This window comes from Belonocnema kinseyi, chromosome 4 (genome assembly GCF_010883055.1).
Source record: "Belonocnema kinseyi isolate 2016_QV_RU_SX_M_011 chromosome 4, B_treatae_v1, whole genome shotgun sequence".
In the NCBI taxonomy this organism is placed as follows: domain Eukaryota; kingdom Metazoa; phylum Arthropoda; class Insecta; order Hymenoptera; family Cynipidae; genus Belonocnema; species Belonocnema kinseyi.
Genome location: NC_046660.1, coordinates 66,380,334 through 66,398,841, shown reverse-complemented (window position 1 = coordinate 66,398,841; position 18,508 = coordinate 66,380,334). Strand labels below are relative to the sequence as shown.

General features: G+C 28.5%; 1 protein-coding gene across 1 annotated transcript in view; it reads left to right on the top strand.

Annotated features, from left to right (window-relative positions):
• Nucleotides 1-18,508, top strand: part of LOC117170934 — a 507,802-nt gene that overhangs the window by 468,796 nt on the left and 20,498 nt on the right. The window contains exons 6-8 of the mRNA XM_033357981.1: nucleotides 13,431-13,502; nucleotides 13,581-13,784; nucleotides 17,708-17,899. Coding sequence (XP_033213872.1) covers nucleotides 13,431-13,502; nucleotides 13,581-13,784; nucleotides 17,708-17,899 — 468 coding nt within the window. The remainder of the gene's footprint in view (nucleotides 1-13,430; nucleotides 13,503-13,580; nucleotides 13,785-17,707; nucleotides 17,900-18,508) is intronic.

The following is an 18,508-nucleotide window of genomic DNA, read 5'->3' as shown; positions in this document are numbered from 1 at the left end:
ATTTTCTTAAAAACCACTCTTTGAAACGTTTTTATTTTTATTTATAGATATAGATGATAATATTCACTGTATGTTCTTTGAGTCTCGTTTTTTGTAACCCGATGCTTTACATTGACAAAAATCAGAATGTATTACTTTTTCAAACGTCAATATCCAAATGTCTATCCATGTAAAAAGTATAATTTTTTTCGATTAGGAATTTTACCAGAAAAAGTACTTTGAAATAGTTATTATTTGGCACGACAACTCGCTATAGGATTTTTTTGAAATTGAGGATTATCTGGTGCGTTGATAAATATCAAAAGGGTGCAACACATTTTCTTTTTTTTGAAAAACTTGCATAAAGAAATAAAAATTAAGATGCGAAATAAGTCATCATAGTTTTCGTTCAACTTTCGAATGATCAATGTATTACCAATTCCCAGGCAAAAATATTATGTATTGTTTATATATAGTGTGAAGTATTATATAAAATTTTCATATTTGACCAACAAAAACCCTTACATGAACTTAAATTAATAAATAGTTTTATTTTGATACTTGTATTAAAATTATGTTATTAGTTAAAAATAATACTCTATTAGTCTTTTATCAGTTTTGTCGGTAATTAATTCTACTTTAATTGCATTTAATGAGCCTTCTTTCGCCTGAAAAGCGGCATTGATTAACATTCATATAATTTCTATAGAGCGATGCAACCACTTTTCAATTAACCCTCCTCAATTAAAAATCTGTAGAACTGAGTCGTAGAACAGAGTTCAAGAAAACAAATCAGAAATTGATAGAGCAAGCAATTTAAAGCGAAGTACGTTATACACGCGCTGACACTATTCCATATTTGAATAGCATACAATATTTAAGTAATTATGTGATTTGGTAGCGAGACAGTTGGCTTAAAAACGATGAAATAAAATTTGTGCAAAAGATAACTTTTGAATTGGGGCATTCAGAACCGATTTTGTTTACAAAGGCAAACAACATTTAAAAGAAAAGGAAGAAAAATCCTCTCGGATTCGAGATAGAATTCTAAAAAGGTCGGCTAGTTTTTTTTCATACTTTTGTTTCTCCATTGCTTCATGTTTCTCGCTGGTTGCTTACTGTAAGAAGCTTTCGAGTCCATGAATTAATGATAAGTCGATATTTCCCGCTGGATGCGATATCCACGGCAGCTTTTTATTTTGCTCTCGGGATTTCCTTACCCCACTTTTCTTGGAAGGAAGCCAGTTTTCCAAGAATTTCTTTTCTTCTCTTTTTCTAAAAGAAGTAGGTGTAGATTGTGGGTTCTTAGTTCGCGATGATCGAATTAAACGCATTTGTTGGTCTCTGCGAAGTTCAAAGGTTTCTGGGGCATGATTCGTAAAGCCCTGATGCTAAAGAGGTATATTTAAAGTGAAAGAGATCCGTGGGCCAGGATGAGGTGAAAAAGAAAGGTCAAAGGGCGAAACCTCGGAAATCTTCTGTCGTCGTTGGAAATTACTGTGCGCCTGTATGCTGAGTTTTCTGGCTAGACAGTTGTACACAGAAAACTTGCTGCTGGCAAAAAAACGAATGTTAAAGCACTAGCCGAGCTTTCAGTTCGTTCAAATTTATACAAGATCAGAGTGGAAACTGAAAGGGGGAGAGAAGAAAAAAGCAATGTGTAGAAGGCAGCTGTAATGTCATAGTACTGAGTAGCGCATTTTTTGCATTAAAATATAAAATTACTATTATTCTAAATGCTTGTATTTAATAGTATTAATTATCTAAAATAATGTGACACCGAATTCATAATTTTTTGTAAAAATAAAAACTTGCTCTGGAGTTATGTAGATGCAGAATGAAAAAAAAAGTTTGACCCAAACACATTTTCTTGTGCCGAGAAAATTAATATTGATCAAAAAAAGAATTAGGAGAATTTTTTTAAATTAAATGATAATAATTGTTAAAAAATATCAGTGCAAACAGATTAAAAAAATTATTTATTTTGTCTCAAAACATAATATTTTCTAAAAAAATTCTTTTACTAACCAATTTCAATATTTAAAATCCTCAAATTGTATAAAGTTTAAATTTTCTTGTTCCAAAAATATTGGCTGTTACAATTTGATTGTTTGGATTTTCAAACTATAGATATGGACATATTTAGAAGCATATAATATTAGTTTCATTTCAAATTTTTTTTTAAATTTGGTTTTAAATTTCATTCCAGTTCGACTGTTTGATACAATATAGAATCAAGTTCAGATGAGTCCGTATAAAAAATGGTGTCAAAAATTAGTTTTGATGATAAAATAAACAATAGCAGTTTTTTCGCAGTACGTAATCAAAAGTTATGTAACAAACATTAATTTAAAAAACTGAAAATAAAAGATAACAAAAAGAAATCAATTTAAAAAAAATTATATTTGGCGGTCGCTTCAGGCCCATAGAGTTTAAAATGTATTTCTATAGAATACAAATAAAATATTACTTTTTAAATATCGCCCCATAAGCCTCTTCTATAGGATCCCCAAAAACCTTCATAAGGGAGATTTTGGCAGACCCCCCTCCCCTAAAATTATCAAGTATTTTGTGAATGATCTCTAAATGAAAAATGGGGTTTGCTAGTGTTTACAGTCGATTATGATTTTTTGCTTCTTTCATCGCAAATTCTTTCTTATACATAAAAAAATATGTTGTACTACTAAACTAGATAATCATATGCATATTTAAAACAATTTATAATTGTTTTTATAAAATTTCTCTCAAAATAGAGATAGAAAGACGCGCTTTGCATATAATTTTTCCACTTTTATTATTTTTAATAATATTAAATTTGAATAATGCTAGAATGTTCCGATTTTTTAATAAAATATCCAACTGCTTGTTTGCTTTTCATTTGAAGTGAGTTAATAGTTTATTTAATTTAGAAAAAGTAATTGTTTAAACAAATTATTCAGATAACAAAATTTACTTTCAACCATGAAAAAAAAAAGAATTTAGAACGAAATAGATCCATTTTCATGTAAATAGTCCAATTTTTAAACATATATTTTACTTTTTTAGCAAAATCTTTAAATTTAAGAAAAAGACATGAATTTTTCAACATATAATCTGAAATCCTAAAGAAAATGTTAATTTTGAACCAAATTATTACATTTTTAACCAGAAAGATGCATTTTATAAAAAATAGTCCCATTTGCAACCGAAAAATATGGATTCTCAACTCTCAACCAAGTATTTTATTTTTCAAATAAAAAATGCATTTTCAACAAAACATATAATATTTCATATTTAAATTTAAAAAATTCCTATTTTAACCCTTTAAGACTCACTGAGGATGTTAGTTCCCATAACGCGTTGACAAAAGCAGTTGAATTAAACCACAAAAGGACCGATTTTCAACAAAATAGATTCATCCTGAACCAAAAACAGATAATTTTAATTAATTTTTTGCACTTTAAATTAAAAGGATAAATCTTAAACAAGAAAAATAGTTTTCTATAAAAAAGACGAATTTTAAACAAAATACATGCATATTCAACCTGAAAAGTGCAATTTTCAAAGAAAAATGTAAATTTTAAACCAAAATGGAATTGTTAGATTTTGAACGAAGAAAATTAATTCTCAACCGGAAGAAAAGGAATATTAGCAAAGTAATAATATTTCCAATCAATGAGATGCATTTAATCTAAAATTATAAATCTTTATTAAAAAATAAATTTTCAAGAACACATTCCAAAATTCAAACAGAGCGTTGAATTTTTAATCCAAAAGTTTATTTTTTAACCAAGAAAATTAACTTTTTAACCAATTGAAATTAATTATGAACCAAGAATATAATGGCAGACTCTTGAAAAAAATGAAAACGATAAAATGAAAAAATAAACTTTTATTCAAGAGTGATGGGATTTTCTTGTTGGGTTGTATTAATCCAGTTTCAAATTAAGCGTAAGAACATTAAAAAAAGGGCAAGCTTCTTGAAAACAAGAAGGGTCATTAACAAAATACGCAATACATTTTTCCAGAATCTACCCCCCCCCCATGATGATTTTTTGATTGCATTTAAAATGCAGAATTATATTTTGAAACAATCTCCACCTCAACTATCACATACTTTGTGCCCCTTATCTGTTAAAGTAATCTGCCGTCTAATTTATTCTTTTAATTACATTAATTCTCTTTAATAGAAAAAAGAATGTCTGAAGAATTTCATTACAAGAATTCTCAAAATAGTATCAAATAGTTTTAACTCATTTTATTAATTGTTCGATTTATGGTTATATAAAATTAAATTCATATTTTGGAATTTAAAAGCTTCGAATAATTATGAATATTTTTTTGTGTGGGGTCCTTTATTGATCAGAATTCTATTCAAAAAATCATAACCGTCCAATAACCACAATTCTTGATTTTCCATGAAAGTCTTTAAAAAAAATATCTGTAGTGACATTTTTAAATATTTATTACTAACCCATTAAAAATCAAATACCACACTATGACAAGTTGCATGTAGTAGTAGTTTATTTGTCTTAGAACCTATAGGTCCATACAAAGGAGTTACACCAAGTTAATACAACAATTTTATCTATAATATCTTCCTTCAAGTGCCTTTTCTATAAATAGGAAAATCTTTTTGGCAATATCTGTTTGAGTTGTGCCAAGGAGCCCCGTCCATTCATCTCTTATTTTAGCAAAATCTTCGCTTTTACAAATATATAGTTTACGTATTTCGTCGTAGTCGGGACATTCAACCAATATACGATATCCATTCTCCAGATCTTGCAATTCACAACCACTGCACCTTTCTGCACCATCTATTCTATAAGTTTTTTCTTTAATTGATAATTTTGTTTGATAATTATTTGAGAATCTGATTTGAACCATAATTCTAAGATAGCTAATTGGGATTCTTGATGTGAGATATTTTTGAGTACCTTCATGTATAGGTTAGGTGGGCAGAATCTGCATAGATTGGGAACCAAGTAGCTTTCTCAAATCTTCGCTATATATGAACGATTCGTAAGCAGTAACTAAGCGAACTTTGTTACTCTGTATGGAGGACAAAGACAAAGAATTCCAGTTATCTTTCTCCCCTATTATTTCAAAAAGTTTGTTACTTGTGAGCACTAGTTATATTTTGTTAAAGTGGATTTATTTTCAGCTAATCGGTTTAACCGCAAAAAGAATATTTTTGGATATCTATCGTCCTCCATACAAAGCACTCTTTCAATATAATTTAGAATTCTTTTAAATACAGAAGCCGCCAATTTGCGCGCGCTAATCTCAATTCTCACAGCATATGTGGGTGTATTCAAATTAGCATGCAAAATCCTTTTGAAAAACGTGGTTCGTATTTTTTCTATTTCGTCACAATACGTAAGACGCCATACTTCTGCTCCATACATTAGCGTACTAGCGACCAGACTATTAGAAACTTTCGATTGGTTTCCATGAATTCAACTTTATTTTATTTAGAAGTGCGATCATCGCTTCTTGAGTGATAGCCCTACTGATAGCTATTTGAGCCGCGTTTGAAAAAATTTCAGATTGCGAAAAGGATATTTCTAAATAAGTATAATTTTTAACCAATTCGATTTCAGTATTTCCGTACATAAAAGGCTTATATTTCTTCTTATTATGGTGTCCTCCATTCTCAAATATATCAATTTTTGTCTTACCTTCATTTACCTGAAGACCATTATGATTACAATATTTAAGTAAGCACTTCAGAATTTTTCTCATTTGCACTTGTATGTCTGCAATTATAGCTAAATCATCGGCATATGTCAAAAGAATAATTTCTATTACATGATTTATGGAGACACCTCTAATTCCTTCCACTTTCATAAATTTCTCGAAGTCTCCAAAGAATAAGGAAAATAGAATCGGGCTCATAACCTCACCCTGCAGAACTCCCCTTGTTACATCAGTAGCCTTCGAAGTCCTCGCACTTCCCCTAACAGACATATTGGCTTTATCATATAAATCGATCAGAATTTTAATGAATTTAGAGCCTTTACCCATCGCATAAATTTTTTTCCATAAAAGATCATGTTTTATCCAAGGAAATGAACATCGAAAATCTACAAATAAAACGAAAAGCTTACCCCTATCCAAACAGAGTCGATTTTGAATTAAAGCGTTCAGGGAGAAAACATGGTCTAGGCAGCTACGATTTTTTCGGAATCCTGATTGGTATTCTGGTAACAATTTCATATTTTCGGCCCAATTTATCATTTTTTGCGTCAAAATCTGCGTGAAAACTTTGGTAATACAGTTGATCAGCGCTATAGGTCGGTAGTTGTTCGGATCTGACCTGTCAGCCTTCTTGTGTATCCTTTTTATGTGTATTTGTGCCCAGGAATCTGGAATCTCCTCTTTTTCTAAGATTTTATTGAAAAGGGAGCTTACATTTTCCACCCAATTGCTCGGTAAATTTTTAAGAAATTCGTAATTTATCCCGTTCGGTCCTGCTGATTTGCCGTTTTTACATTTTTGAAGGCTTATTAACATTTCATCAACTGTAATCGTTGAGTCTAAGCTAGAGTTACAAGCATGATTATATATCATCGTCAAAGTTACATCTTTGCGTTGGGATATATTGTTTGAAAATATTCAAACCATTTTTATAGTTCTATCAAGTATTCTGCCGTACAAACTAAAAAGATACGTAAGTGATATTGCCGCTTGGCAATGAAAAAGTCGACCTGAGCGGCAATGTCACTTATGTATCTTTTTAGTTTGTACGGCAGTATTTACTAATGGGTTTATATTTATAACAATTTATTATTTTCCAGAAAGTCTTTGAATCTTTAGCCATTTGAAAATTATCTAAGATTGAAAGGTCCTTTTTTATTATTATACAGAGTTATTAAATCAGGCCCGAACAACCCCCCTTCACAATCTTTGAGCATTCCTCTCAGTGATTTTTTGCATTCCAGGCATTCCGCATCAAACCAAGGTTTTGACATACCCATTTTTTATTAATATTCAAAATCATTCCTGCTTTTGATGCAGAATCATAAATTATGTTTGCTTAGCTCTCTGCATGTTCTAAAAGATCAGCCGGTGGAACACAAGGAGCAGCGTTCAAAATTTCTATGTATTTTCCCGTAAATTTGTCTTTCCATTTTAATTTAGATTCTTCAATAATGTCTCTCAGAATAGTGTCTAATGTAACTGCAATCGGAAAATGGTCTGAAAAAGTCACAATATGCAATACTTTCAAGTCTTTAATACTTATGGCTCCCTTTATATTAACCCAGACTAAATCAATGATAGACTTGCCTATATTGTTAACAAAAGCAAATTGCGCAGGATTATTACTAGAGGTTCTACTATTTAGTAAAATACAGCCAATTCTCTCTATAAATTCCACCAACTTTATGACAAGTTTTATGTATATTAAATCCATAAATCCATTGATGTACAATATTTCAAAAAAGGTTTCCAGAAATAAGGATTTTTGGCGAAGATATAACCGGAAATAATAAGGCCAACCGAATATCGAGTAAAAAGATGTGTAACTGTGTCTGGGATAATCTCATGATTTCGGAATATTCTGATTGAAGATGAATTGGTAAGGGTGGAGGGGGATGAGGGAAGTAAGTTTCAAGCTTTCGCGATTTGGTGCTGCGAGTTTAGCAAAAAAGTGCTTGTTAGTCTTGTTATCCTATCCTTTTAACTCTTTATACTCTTTTGGACGTCCGTTCGTTTTTTAGCAGATTCGTTTGATTTTGAAGTGGCTGACTCTGTAAACGCATTTCGCGGTGAAACGAGATCAAATTCAGAAGAGAAGGAGGTACAAAATTCCAACTCTAATCAGTGTTTATTAAAGCGAAAGGGAGATGAAAACGAATATGCGTCGCTTTTCACCAAAAAAATACACAAGTGACCCTGATATTCGGATGGGCTTAGTGTTTTTTTTGGGCAACGCTGATGACAGGATATTTGTCTATAAAACAGTCGATCTGTCACATGCACGTGAATTTATAGATTCAGCTCACTGAGGGGTTATTGGATTTATCAGGGGATTTTTTAAAGAGTCCAAGAAGCCTCTCTGCATATGGGTCATTTTCAAAAAGTTTAAATGTATAGAGGTTTGAAGACTAAATAGTAACTCTTAATTTTCGACGAAAGTCAATTCAGTCATTTTTATCAGATTTTAAGTTAAAGGAAATTTAATAAAGAATTAAAAAATGTAACTTTTTTAAATCGAAAATTATAATTTTTAGATTAAAGTATTGGAAAGCGTTAATTTTGCAAAAAGACGTAATAAATAGCTGGGAGGATGATATTTAAAACTAAAAATTTTAATCTTATAAAATTTTAAATATATAATCATTAATAAGCGGAATAAATAAATTTGAAAGTAAAATTCAAAAATGTAAAAAATGTTTTTTTTTCTAATCAAGAAGATGATTTATTTTTAAAATATTTGAATTTCGAAGAAAATAATTAAATTATCAACAAAATAGTTAAACTCTTAAGCCCACAAATAGTGAAACTAAAATTAAATTTTAACAAGAAAATCTTATTTTTCAACAAAAAATTAATTCTCAACTAAAATAATGGATTTTCTTTGCAAAAAATGATTTTGTAACAAAAAAAATCCATACAAAATTATTAACAAAAAAAAAAAATTTAACTAAACAGTTGCCAATAAAAAAAAATAATTTAAAAAAATGTAAATCCTCAACCAAGGAAGATTTGTTTCCAATTAAAGACAAATTCATTTTTAGTCAATAAAGATTAAATTTCTATCGTAAAATATGAATTTTTAAATCTAAAAGAATAAATAAGAAAAAAATGTTTAATTACCAACCAAAAAAATTCCAGTGTAATTTTCAACACCAAAACAGTCTTTTTCCACCAAAAAGATTATTTTCTATAAAAGACACATTTTTAACAAAGATGTTAATTGTCGGCAAAATAATTGGACTATGAATGAATGGATTATGAATCCTAAACAAGAAATATAATGGTAAATATTTCAAAAGGAAGAAAGAGCTAATTTTCAAAATAAAAGTTAGATTTTGGAGCCACCAAAAAGGTGAATTCTCAAGGAAATTGATGAATTTCCAAAAAAAAAACGAAAAAAATTAATTTTTAAAAAACTGATTCAAATTTCAATGCTGAAATTGAATTTTACAACCAAGGGAAGAATTTTCAATTAATAGGGAACACCCAGACAAGAAAAGAAGTTGATTCAAATTGCTGAATTTTTAAGCCCGAAAACAAATTTTTTCTCAAAAAGGTAAATTTTTAATTAAATGATATGAATTCTCAAAAAACAAATAAAGACGTATTTTCAATCATCTTTAAAGTTTGAACCAAAACTATGACTTTCTACAAAATTACAGAATTGTCAACCAAATAATAAAAATTTAAACTGAATTATTATATATTACATTAGGGTGGCCGGAAAATTTACTTTCAAAATTTCATAACTTTTCCTGATTAATTTTGCACTTTCTCTGCCAATTTTTAATTCAAATTTATTATCCTAGAAAATTATTTAAAGTGCATCTCATTCAAATTCTTTGACTTTTGCGAAATTGTTTTCAAAGTACCTAACTTTTCTTTGATTTTTCGATTTTTTCTGACCCACGGCTAACCAGCAATCGTTGCCTTCAGCTTGAAACAGATTGATAAATTCGGAGTGAATAATTAATGAATTCGCGAATAACAACGAGTTCAAAAAACTAATTATACTCAGAAGAATCACAAAAAAATTTTATATAGGCTGGATGAAACGATAGGCCAAAATGTCTTAATTTGAATTTATATCCATGATAATTTTCATAAAAATTCCAAACCTATACTTTTATTTTAAAAAAAAGAACCATACCAGGACTTAAATAATCTTAAAAATTTAATATTTGAACTTCTAATATTTGGAAATAAATCAATAATAAATTGGTAAAGGCATTTGAAATTAATAGTAAAAGATAACTTTATTTATAATAAAATACCAAAACCATGTAAATTTAGATTGATATGCATATTTATATTTTTGCCAGCAAAGTAATTACACTAGAAGTAGGTCACTATATTCGGAACGAGGAAGGTAAGGTGTAAAAGTTCGCTCTTTGCAGAGCTCGAATATTTTTACCATAATGCATCTAAAAGAGAGGTTTTGACATCCAGGTTTTTAATTTGAAAAGATTTCTGAGTTAAGATTTTACACTTGAGAAAATGAATACTACATTCTAGAATTATTAATAGTATAAAAATTTAGAATTTGAAAAAGTGAAGTTTAAATTGTTCATCAATTTTTAAATTAAAATTATTGTAATAATAAATAATATTATGTCTAAAAATTAATTCGGTGCCTTTACTTTAAATTTTTGTAACTCTTGATCAAACTTGAATGTTTTCTCGCCCTAAGGGGGTTTGCGAGGGTTAACCTTAAGCTTTAAAGCACAATTAAATAGTTGGCGGCCCTGCGGACTTGGTCTAAGAAAACATTATTCGATACAACGGTGTCCGACAAGGGGCATTTGACACACTGCATTTTCTTTACATTCCAATTTAAAGAAATGCAGGTTAGGCGACTTAAATTATTTTTTCAGCCCTAGAAGAAGTTGTGGGGACACGTAAAACGCATTTAGCGCTCAGAGCAAACTATAGGTCACTCAGACCCTTAAATCGATTTTTGCCTGGAAAATATTTGAAGAAAGAAATTTTAGCCAGAAATATTAAAAATTGAAGAACTTTTTATTGTTGAGACTTTTTTTTTACCTTTTTTTAAAATTATTTGGTATTTATGTTTTAAAATATGAAGGTTTTCCCTTTGACAATGCTTTAGGAAGGGAAAAAAATCAAGTTTGAAAAAGAATTACAAGACATCAAAATAAAGGCCGAATGACTTCAATACAAATAAAAATTAATAGTTCACTTGCGCTAATATGAAAAATTACGTTCTTGAATACATAAAAACCTTAGGATACTGCATTTTCTTGTTCCGAATGCAGAACGAAAATGATTCTTGACTTTATGGAATGAATTATAATCCATCAAGTTTCGTTCATTATAAGAGTTTCTTATTATATTTTTGCAGCTATGAAAGCTTATAACAAAGTTAAGACATTTTTGTAGGAAGTTATTAAATTTATGGTCTCTAATAATGATATAGTGAGATTACCATCATGGTAGCTTTATTATTCTCTTTTCCTCTTATTTGAAGAATTTTTCTTTTTTTCCTGCTTCCATGAAACAACCTGTTTTTCTCGATTTTTCGTTTAAATTCAAACTAAATTGTGAAAAGTAAATTCTAATTATTTGAAGAGTCTGCTCTAAAATTTTTGACTCAGAATTTATACATTAGTTGAAAATTCTACTTTTTGAATGAAGATTCCATAATTTCGTTTAAAATTCAACTATTCGATTGAAAACACACTTTTTTGTGACAAAAATTGAACTATTTTTCAAAATTTTAACTGGTTTGTTAAAAATTATTTGTTTTGTATAAAGATTCAAATATTTTGTGGAAATTTCATTTTCTTCTTTGAACAGGTAACAGTGTTTCGTTGAAATTGAATTATTTTTGTTTCAAAATTCAAACATTTGGTGTGAAAATTTTTTTTCATAAAGCTTTTTTAGCTCTAAAGTTCAAGAATTTGATTTGAATTGGGTTTTCTTTCTGACTGAAATATATTTCTTTTTTTCAAGATTTGTCTTTTTGCTCTGAAGAATAATCTCTTTCCGTCGAAATGAACTTTTATTTTTGGAAAATTCGCCTGTTTGGCTTAGAATTATCACAGTTTGTTGAAAATTCGATTGTTTGATTGAACATTTATATTTCCGGGTTAAAAATTCAACAGTTATTTTGTTCAAAATTCTTCTTTTGTTTTTTGAAAATTCAACTACTTGATTGAAAAATAAGCTCCTCTGTTAAAAATTATTTTTTTATGTTGAAGCTTTATCATGTGACCCGAAATTTATTTTCTTGTTTAAGAGAATTTTTTAAGAGTGTATTTTTAATTTGAAAAATTAAATATTTCGTTAAAAAGTGTATTTTTTATTTGAAAATTTAACCATTTTTTTATTCATCCTTTACAATTTCATAATCAGCTTTTTTCATAATAATTCGTCTTTTTCGCTTGAATATTCAACTATTTGGTCGAAAATGCAACCGTGTTTGGTTGAAGTTTAATTTTTGTTGTTGAAGATTCATCATTTTATGTCGAAAACCAACTATCTGTTTAAACATTCAACTCTCTTGTTAAAAATCCAACTATTATTGCAGAAAGTCTTCTATTTGGTCAAAAGTTTAACTGCTCTGTTGAAAATTTATCTTTATTTTGATATAAAATTACTCTATTCGAATTAAAATTCAGCCATTTTTTAGTTAAAGTTTACTTTGTGTTTGTTTGAAAATTGATTATCCGATCATTTGGATAAAAATTTATAATTGTTTTTTTAAAATTCTACTATTTTGTTCGAAATTTGTCTGTTGAACTTGCAACTTAAGAATTTTGTTTCAATGCAAATGCTTGATCGAGAATTGATAGATTTTGTTTTGGAAAAAGTTGAACTCTTTTGTTAATTTTTTGTTAATTTGTTAAATTTTTTATTGAACATTCCTCTTTTCCGGTTTAAAAGTCAATTGTCTTCTGAAAAATCTCAATTCTTATCTTGAAAATGCATCTCCTTTGGTATTTAATTAATTTTTTTTGCTTGAAAATTCAAACATTTCGTTTAAAATGCAATATATTTCGAATCCGAGTTTCCAGAATTGCATATTAAACCCCTATATATTAATTATATTTAAATAAATTTATTTAACAGTTTTCGTGAAAAAAGCCGCCTCATTTTACCTATGTTTAAAGTATTCTGGCTGCTAAGTTTGATTGTTGTCACCAAAAGTGTTTGAGACAAAATTGAAATCAATATTTTTCTGAATCAACATTATTGACCTCCTATCTTTAAGCTTATTTTCATACAGAAAAAAAATATATAACAGTCTCTAAAAATTCAGGGAATTTTGAAATTTAATTTGCTAGGAACCCTGTAAATTTAGGATTATGCGAACAAACCATGATGAATCTATTTTTTGACAGCAATCAGTTACGCAAGGTTTTAGTAATGTAATAACTCGAGGAATATGATTTTTTACCCGTGGTGTACAACCTAATTATATTTTATTAAAATTTCATTTTAAAAATGTTGTAACTTTACAAATATGTTAATTGAAATCGGTGTACTTTGTAACCAAGTATTAAATATTCTATAAAAACTGTATAAATAGTAGGTTGTAGAATTTTTAAAATACTGAATGACCATCTAATTCGTTTTCTCTTTATAAAGATTTTTAATTTTCATTCTAGCTCTCGTGTTTTTATGAATTTATCATGTTTTGTTCACTTAAACCTCAACTAACCTTTTACATTTTTCAGAAACTTTGAAAAAGGCCTCTATTTCAATGTTAAATTTAACTAATTGTAGAAAATGTTACTTTGTTTCAGTTGAAAGCATTCTACGTTGATCTGTTGGTGCCGCTCGAGACTAATTTAGAGAAAGACACTAAAGTTGTTCAGGTGAGTATTTGCAAAACCAGGAAGTAGATTCGAAATTCTCGTTGAGACTTTCCTTACAATGGTATCAAATTTGTACAGAGCGAACAGAAGAAGTTTCTCCAGCAACATAAGACGAGATCCGAAACTTATAGCAAGGCTGCTGCAACGATGAAGAAGCAAAGAAAGAAGACAAGAGGTGCTAGCAAAAGTGGACTTGCCATGGACAAAGAGCTGAAGAACATGCAGATTCTTGAAGAGGAAAAGTCAAAGCTTGACGCCTTCTGTGAACAGAGCTTGAAGAATGTGAGTCCTTTTCTAAGTAGATTGTCGGATCTAAGAGAATAAGTAACTAAAAAAAATATATTGTGAATTAAATTTTTTACATATATCTAGATTTCATATTCCTTCGTAATTTCCCGACCAAAAATTATAAGAATTTCTTCTCGGGACTACGAAATTATAAAAATGGGAGTTTGAAAAAGTGAGGAGATACGAGAATCAATCGATAATTTACTTAATATTGATTTGCTATTACGTTTCATCGGATTCGAACGATATTTTTAAGAAAATGTTCGATCGTGACGATATTCTCATTTCTCACTAGATTTTTTTCAAATCAAAAGTTTAAATACCAAGTTCAACATGAAAAATTGAATCTTCGTATTTTTAATCAATTTTAGATCAATATTTTCAGTACTATAAGCCTATTTAAACACTTATGTCAATTAAATTTATTTTCCCATAGGAAATGGTGCTTTCATATATGTTCACATTTATAATAAAGATTTTTTAAACAAAAACTAAAATATTATAACTATATATTATATGAGATTTATCTTTAGCAATATTTGTAATATAAGGAGAATACTGAGATTTATGAATATGAAAAAAAAGTGTTTTTGAAAGAATTTTCAAAGGTTTCAAGATCCTGGGAAAAACTGAAAAGATTTTTCATTTTAAAAAATAAATTTGAAGAGAAAGTTTTGGAAAGATTTCTAAATATTTCAAATGATTTCGTAACATTGAGAAGGAAGTCGTGGAAGTTTTTAACGCAAAATTGTTAAAATTTCCAAGAATAAAATGAGATTTAAAAATTATGATCATGAACTTAAAAGTATTTAGACAAATTTCAAGCAAATTTAAAGTGATTTATTATTTGTTTTTAAATAATTGTTAAAGAATACTTAAGATATCGAAAAATTTCAATCAAAATTTAGATTTTTGAAGAACTCGAATAAAGAGTTTAGAAGTAATTTTATAAATGAAAAATTACTTTAAAGTTTTTAAAATCACTTCAAATAATTTCATAAATTGACGGAAAAGCGTCTGAGAGACTGTAACACAAGCGTTGATAGATATTTTTTTAAATTTACAAAACAGACACTACAATTGTTTTAATTTGCTAAAATTTGACAAAAAGTGCAGGAAAAATTCGACTAAGTTTAAAAGAATATTTCTAAGTTTTAGAAAAAGTGAAAAATAATTTTAAACTTCGAGATAGTTTACAAATTGTACAGCAAAGTCTAGAATTTTGAATATTTTGAAACAAAAATTTAGAAGTATTTTGAGAATTTCTAAAGATTTCGAGAGAATAAATCAATTTTTTTAAGTTTCCTGATAAAATCAAAAATTATAATTTTAAATGGTTTAAAGAAAGTAAGAAACATTTCTCACGAATCGTGCAAAAAATTTTAATATTCTTTTTTCTGAATTACTTTATAAAGACAATTGAAAAAGAAACTTGGAAAAATTTCAAAAGATATCCAAAAATGTCAAGATAGAAAATCTCGTATATTTGAAGGCAATTATTTTGATTTTAAAATATTTTAAACTATTTTAGGAATAATTCGAGTCATATTAAAAGATATTTAGAAATTTTAGAAGTTTTGAAGATATTAAAAATATTTTTAAACTTTTAAAGATTTTCGAATGTTTGTAAAATATTTTTTGATATCCTTTAAAATAGTTATCTTTTAAGTTTATGGTGAGAATATGATTGATATATTTGAAGATAATTAAAATAATATATAGGATTTCAATTATTCAGATTTTGGATGAATAAATTAATAGTAAATAATCATAATTACTTTCTTAATAATTCAAAGGATTTTAGACTTAAGAAAAATGAAAAAATTTAGATTCATGGACATACTATTTTTTATTTTTTGCCTCAGTTTGGAATTATTAATTATTCATGTTATGAATTAATTATTAACAGTAGAATTAATTTTCTTCATTATTTTTTTCAAAATTCACTTTTATTGTGACAGTTCTGATTTTTCCGATTTTATCGGTCGAATTTGATCGGAAGTTAGACGTGCGGCGATATGATTGGTAATAATCACCCGTGCAGCAATCACCCGATTTAAAATTTAATACCGATCTGGCTTCGATCGGTAAAACTGTATAACCTATTCTTGGGACCGACCGGTCCAGACACTTTTCCTACTGAAACGCCGTTTAACCTCAAATAAATTAATAATCAATTAAATTGTTCTAGGTGAAATTAGTATATTTACAATTAGATAAGACAAATATTATGATACCATGAAATTATTAAGTACTTTTGTTTAAATTTTTCACTTAAAAACTCAAGGGTTTTCAATTTAATGTAGAGTTAGAATTATAAAATCTATTTTGCCAAAAAATGGATTGCAGTATGCCCAACATTTCAATATTTTTTAGATTTTGAGAATAAAATATGTGATAAAGTGGAATGTGCAATTTAAAATTTAATTCTACTAATAATAAATTAGTTATAAAAATACATCAAGGACACCTTTTCATAACACGTATTCTGGAATCAAGTAGTAGAATCAAAATACCAATTGGGTAGTGCTTCCAACGATAGCTACTTATTGAACTCCGCATGTTTCACATTCGGTATTTAATTGGTTGCTATTCGCGCACAGTTTAGAATTATAAAACTATTTTTCTTGTTCATTATAGGTAATTGCATTTTAACTAAAAAAAATCTATCAGATCAAAACTAGTGAAAAATAATAAAAAATAAAATTAATTGTATGCTGTCAATAATACGTTAAATAACCAAAAATATGTTATTTACAAATTTTTATTTCTCGTGAAAATTTTTTTCGTCTATCGCGTTTTAGCAAACTTTGAAAAATGATCCTAATGACTGATAACTTAATTTTGGATGAAAAGATTATCTACAACTACCTTTTCGAATTTTTAAAATTAGTTAAGTAATTAACACAGAATTTCATTTTTTTACAGAAAAATGTTAATAAATCGTGGATTGTAGGCCATTGTCCGAAAAGTTTCATTGTTCAAGTGACAACTGAATTTTTTGAAAACTTCCGAAAATGTCAAGTTGTAGGGAATTTTTTCGTCAAAAAACTAGGCTGTCATTTATAAGGATCATTTTATTTTTTCAAGTATGCTAAGAAGTTTCATAAAATTTTTTTTTTTGTAAGAAATAAAAATGGTTGAATAAAGTATTTCTGGTTCTTAACTATTGTTTTCAAAAAAAACAAACATTTGCTTCGCAGCTTATACCATTTGCAATAATCTCACGTTTCTTAAATGTACAATTAAATTGTTTTTCCGAAACATATCCTTTACGTGGCCGTACAACTTTTTAGTTGAACTTAAAATGCCTTTATTGTAAAATGAAGAGATTGAAGAGTTCGCAACGTATACCGTCTACAATAATCTTACGTTTCTTAAATGTGTAATTAAATTTTTTTTTGAAACCTGTTCTTTACGTGCTCGTACAACTTTAATTTTAACTTCAAATGCCTTTATTGGAATTTAAAAAAATTGAAGTGTTTGTCGAAAGAACAGGACCACCATTCGACAGTTTTAAGTTTACTTAAATGAAATATTCATTTGCGAAATTCATAAATGGATTATCATGAGACTGCTTGGGTACCGTTCGGGCACCAATCGCGTTTCCCGATCGGGAGTTCCAGTCTGGGCCCGGTCTGGACGTGTGTTTCATCCACGATCTGGCCCCGATCAGAAATCCCGATCTGGGCCCGATATGGCCCGATTGAAATTTCTGCATGGGAAATGAATGCAAAGGAAGTTGATTTTAGAATATGTTACGGAAAACGAACGAAACCCATCAAAATATTTGATGTTTTCATATCTAAATGCTATAATTACCTGTAACTGTTTTGTTAGTTTATGAAAAATATTGAATTGAATTGATGGTGAAAAAGGAAGAGCAAACGTTTAGTTTAACTTTGTTTAACTTTTAGGCGATGACCCAAGAGAGAAGGAGGTACGGCTTCGTTCTGGAGCGACAGTGCTCCTTGGCAAAGCACTACGCGAGTTTTCATGAAGTGGCTTTGGCTGCTCTTCATCCCTCTGTTGATGAGTGGCGTGAAGTGGCAGCCACAAGAGAGTACCTGCCACAGTCTGTTGAGGATATGTTCGCATCGAGATTAAGGGTAAGATGGATCTTGAAATATTTATTCGATCTTTCCTTACCTATTCAGAACTTGTAACTTCTTCCTAACTTCTCTTTTCAGAAAAAAGGCAACAAACAAACAAAAAATACTAGAAGTCAAGAGAAACTTTCCTTATATGATCAGAAAGTCAATAATATAAAAAACGGAATCCATTTTAAATCAAGCATTACGGTACCAGTTTTTTTCGATTTGAAAGGAAAAAATTTCGATGACGTTATGCTTATTTGAAGTTTGTGTTTTCTTTTTCACAAAAGTCTAATTTTTTTCAACCTTAGTAAGTTTTGATCTCATTGAGGATGAACAGTTTTATCAAAAAATTCCCTCATATTTTTTCTGATTTATCTGACATTTTTTATTCTGTGAGAAAGACTTGTTGTGAATTCTATTCGGTCTCAATAACATCATTTACGAAAAAAATGACATTTTTAGGAGAACAAATTTTTTCGCCCTTAAAATTGGCTTAACCAGCATAGAACTAATACTTTAAATTTATTATACCAGGTGTATACATATGAAACCGGTATTTTTTCAAGAAAAAAACACATTTATTTCAAGAGAATGATAACAAATATTTTATTCAAAGTATGC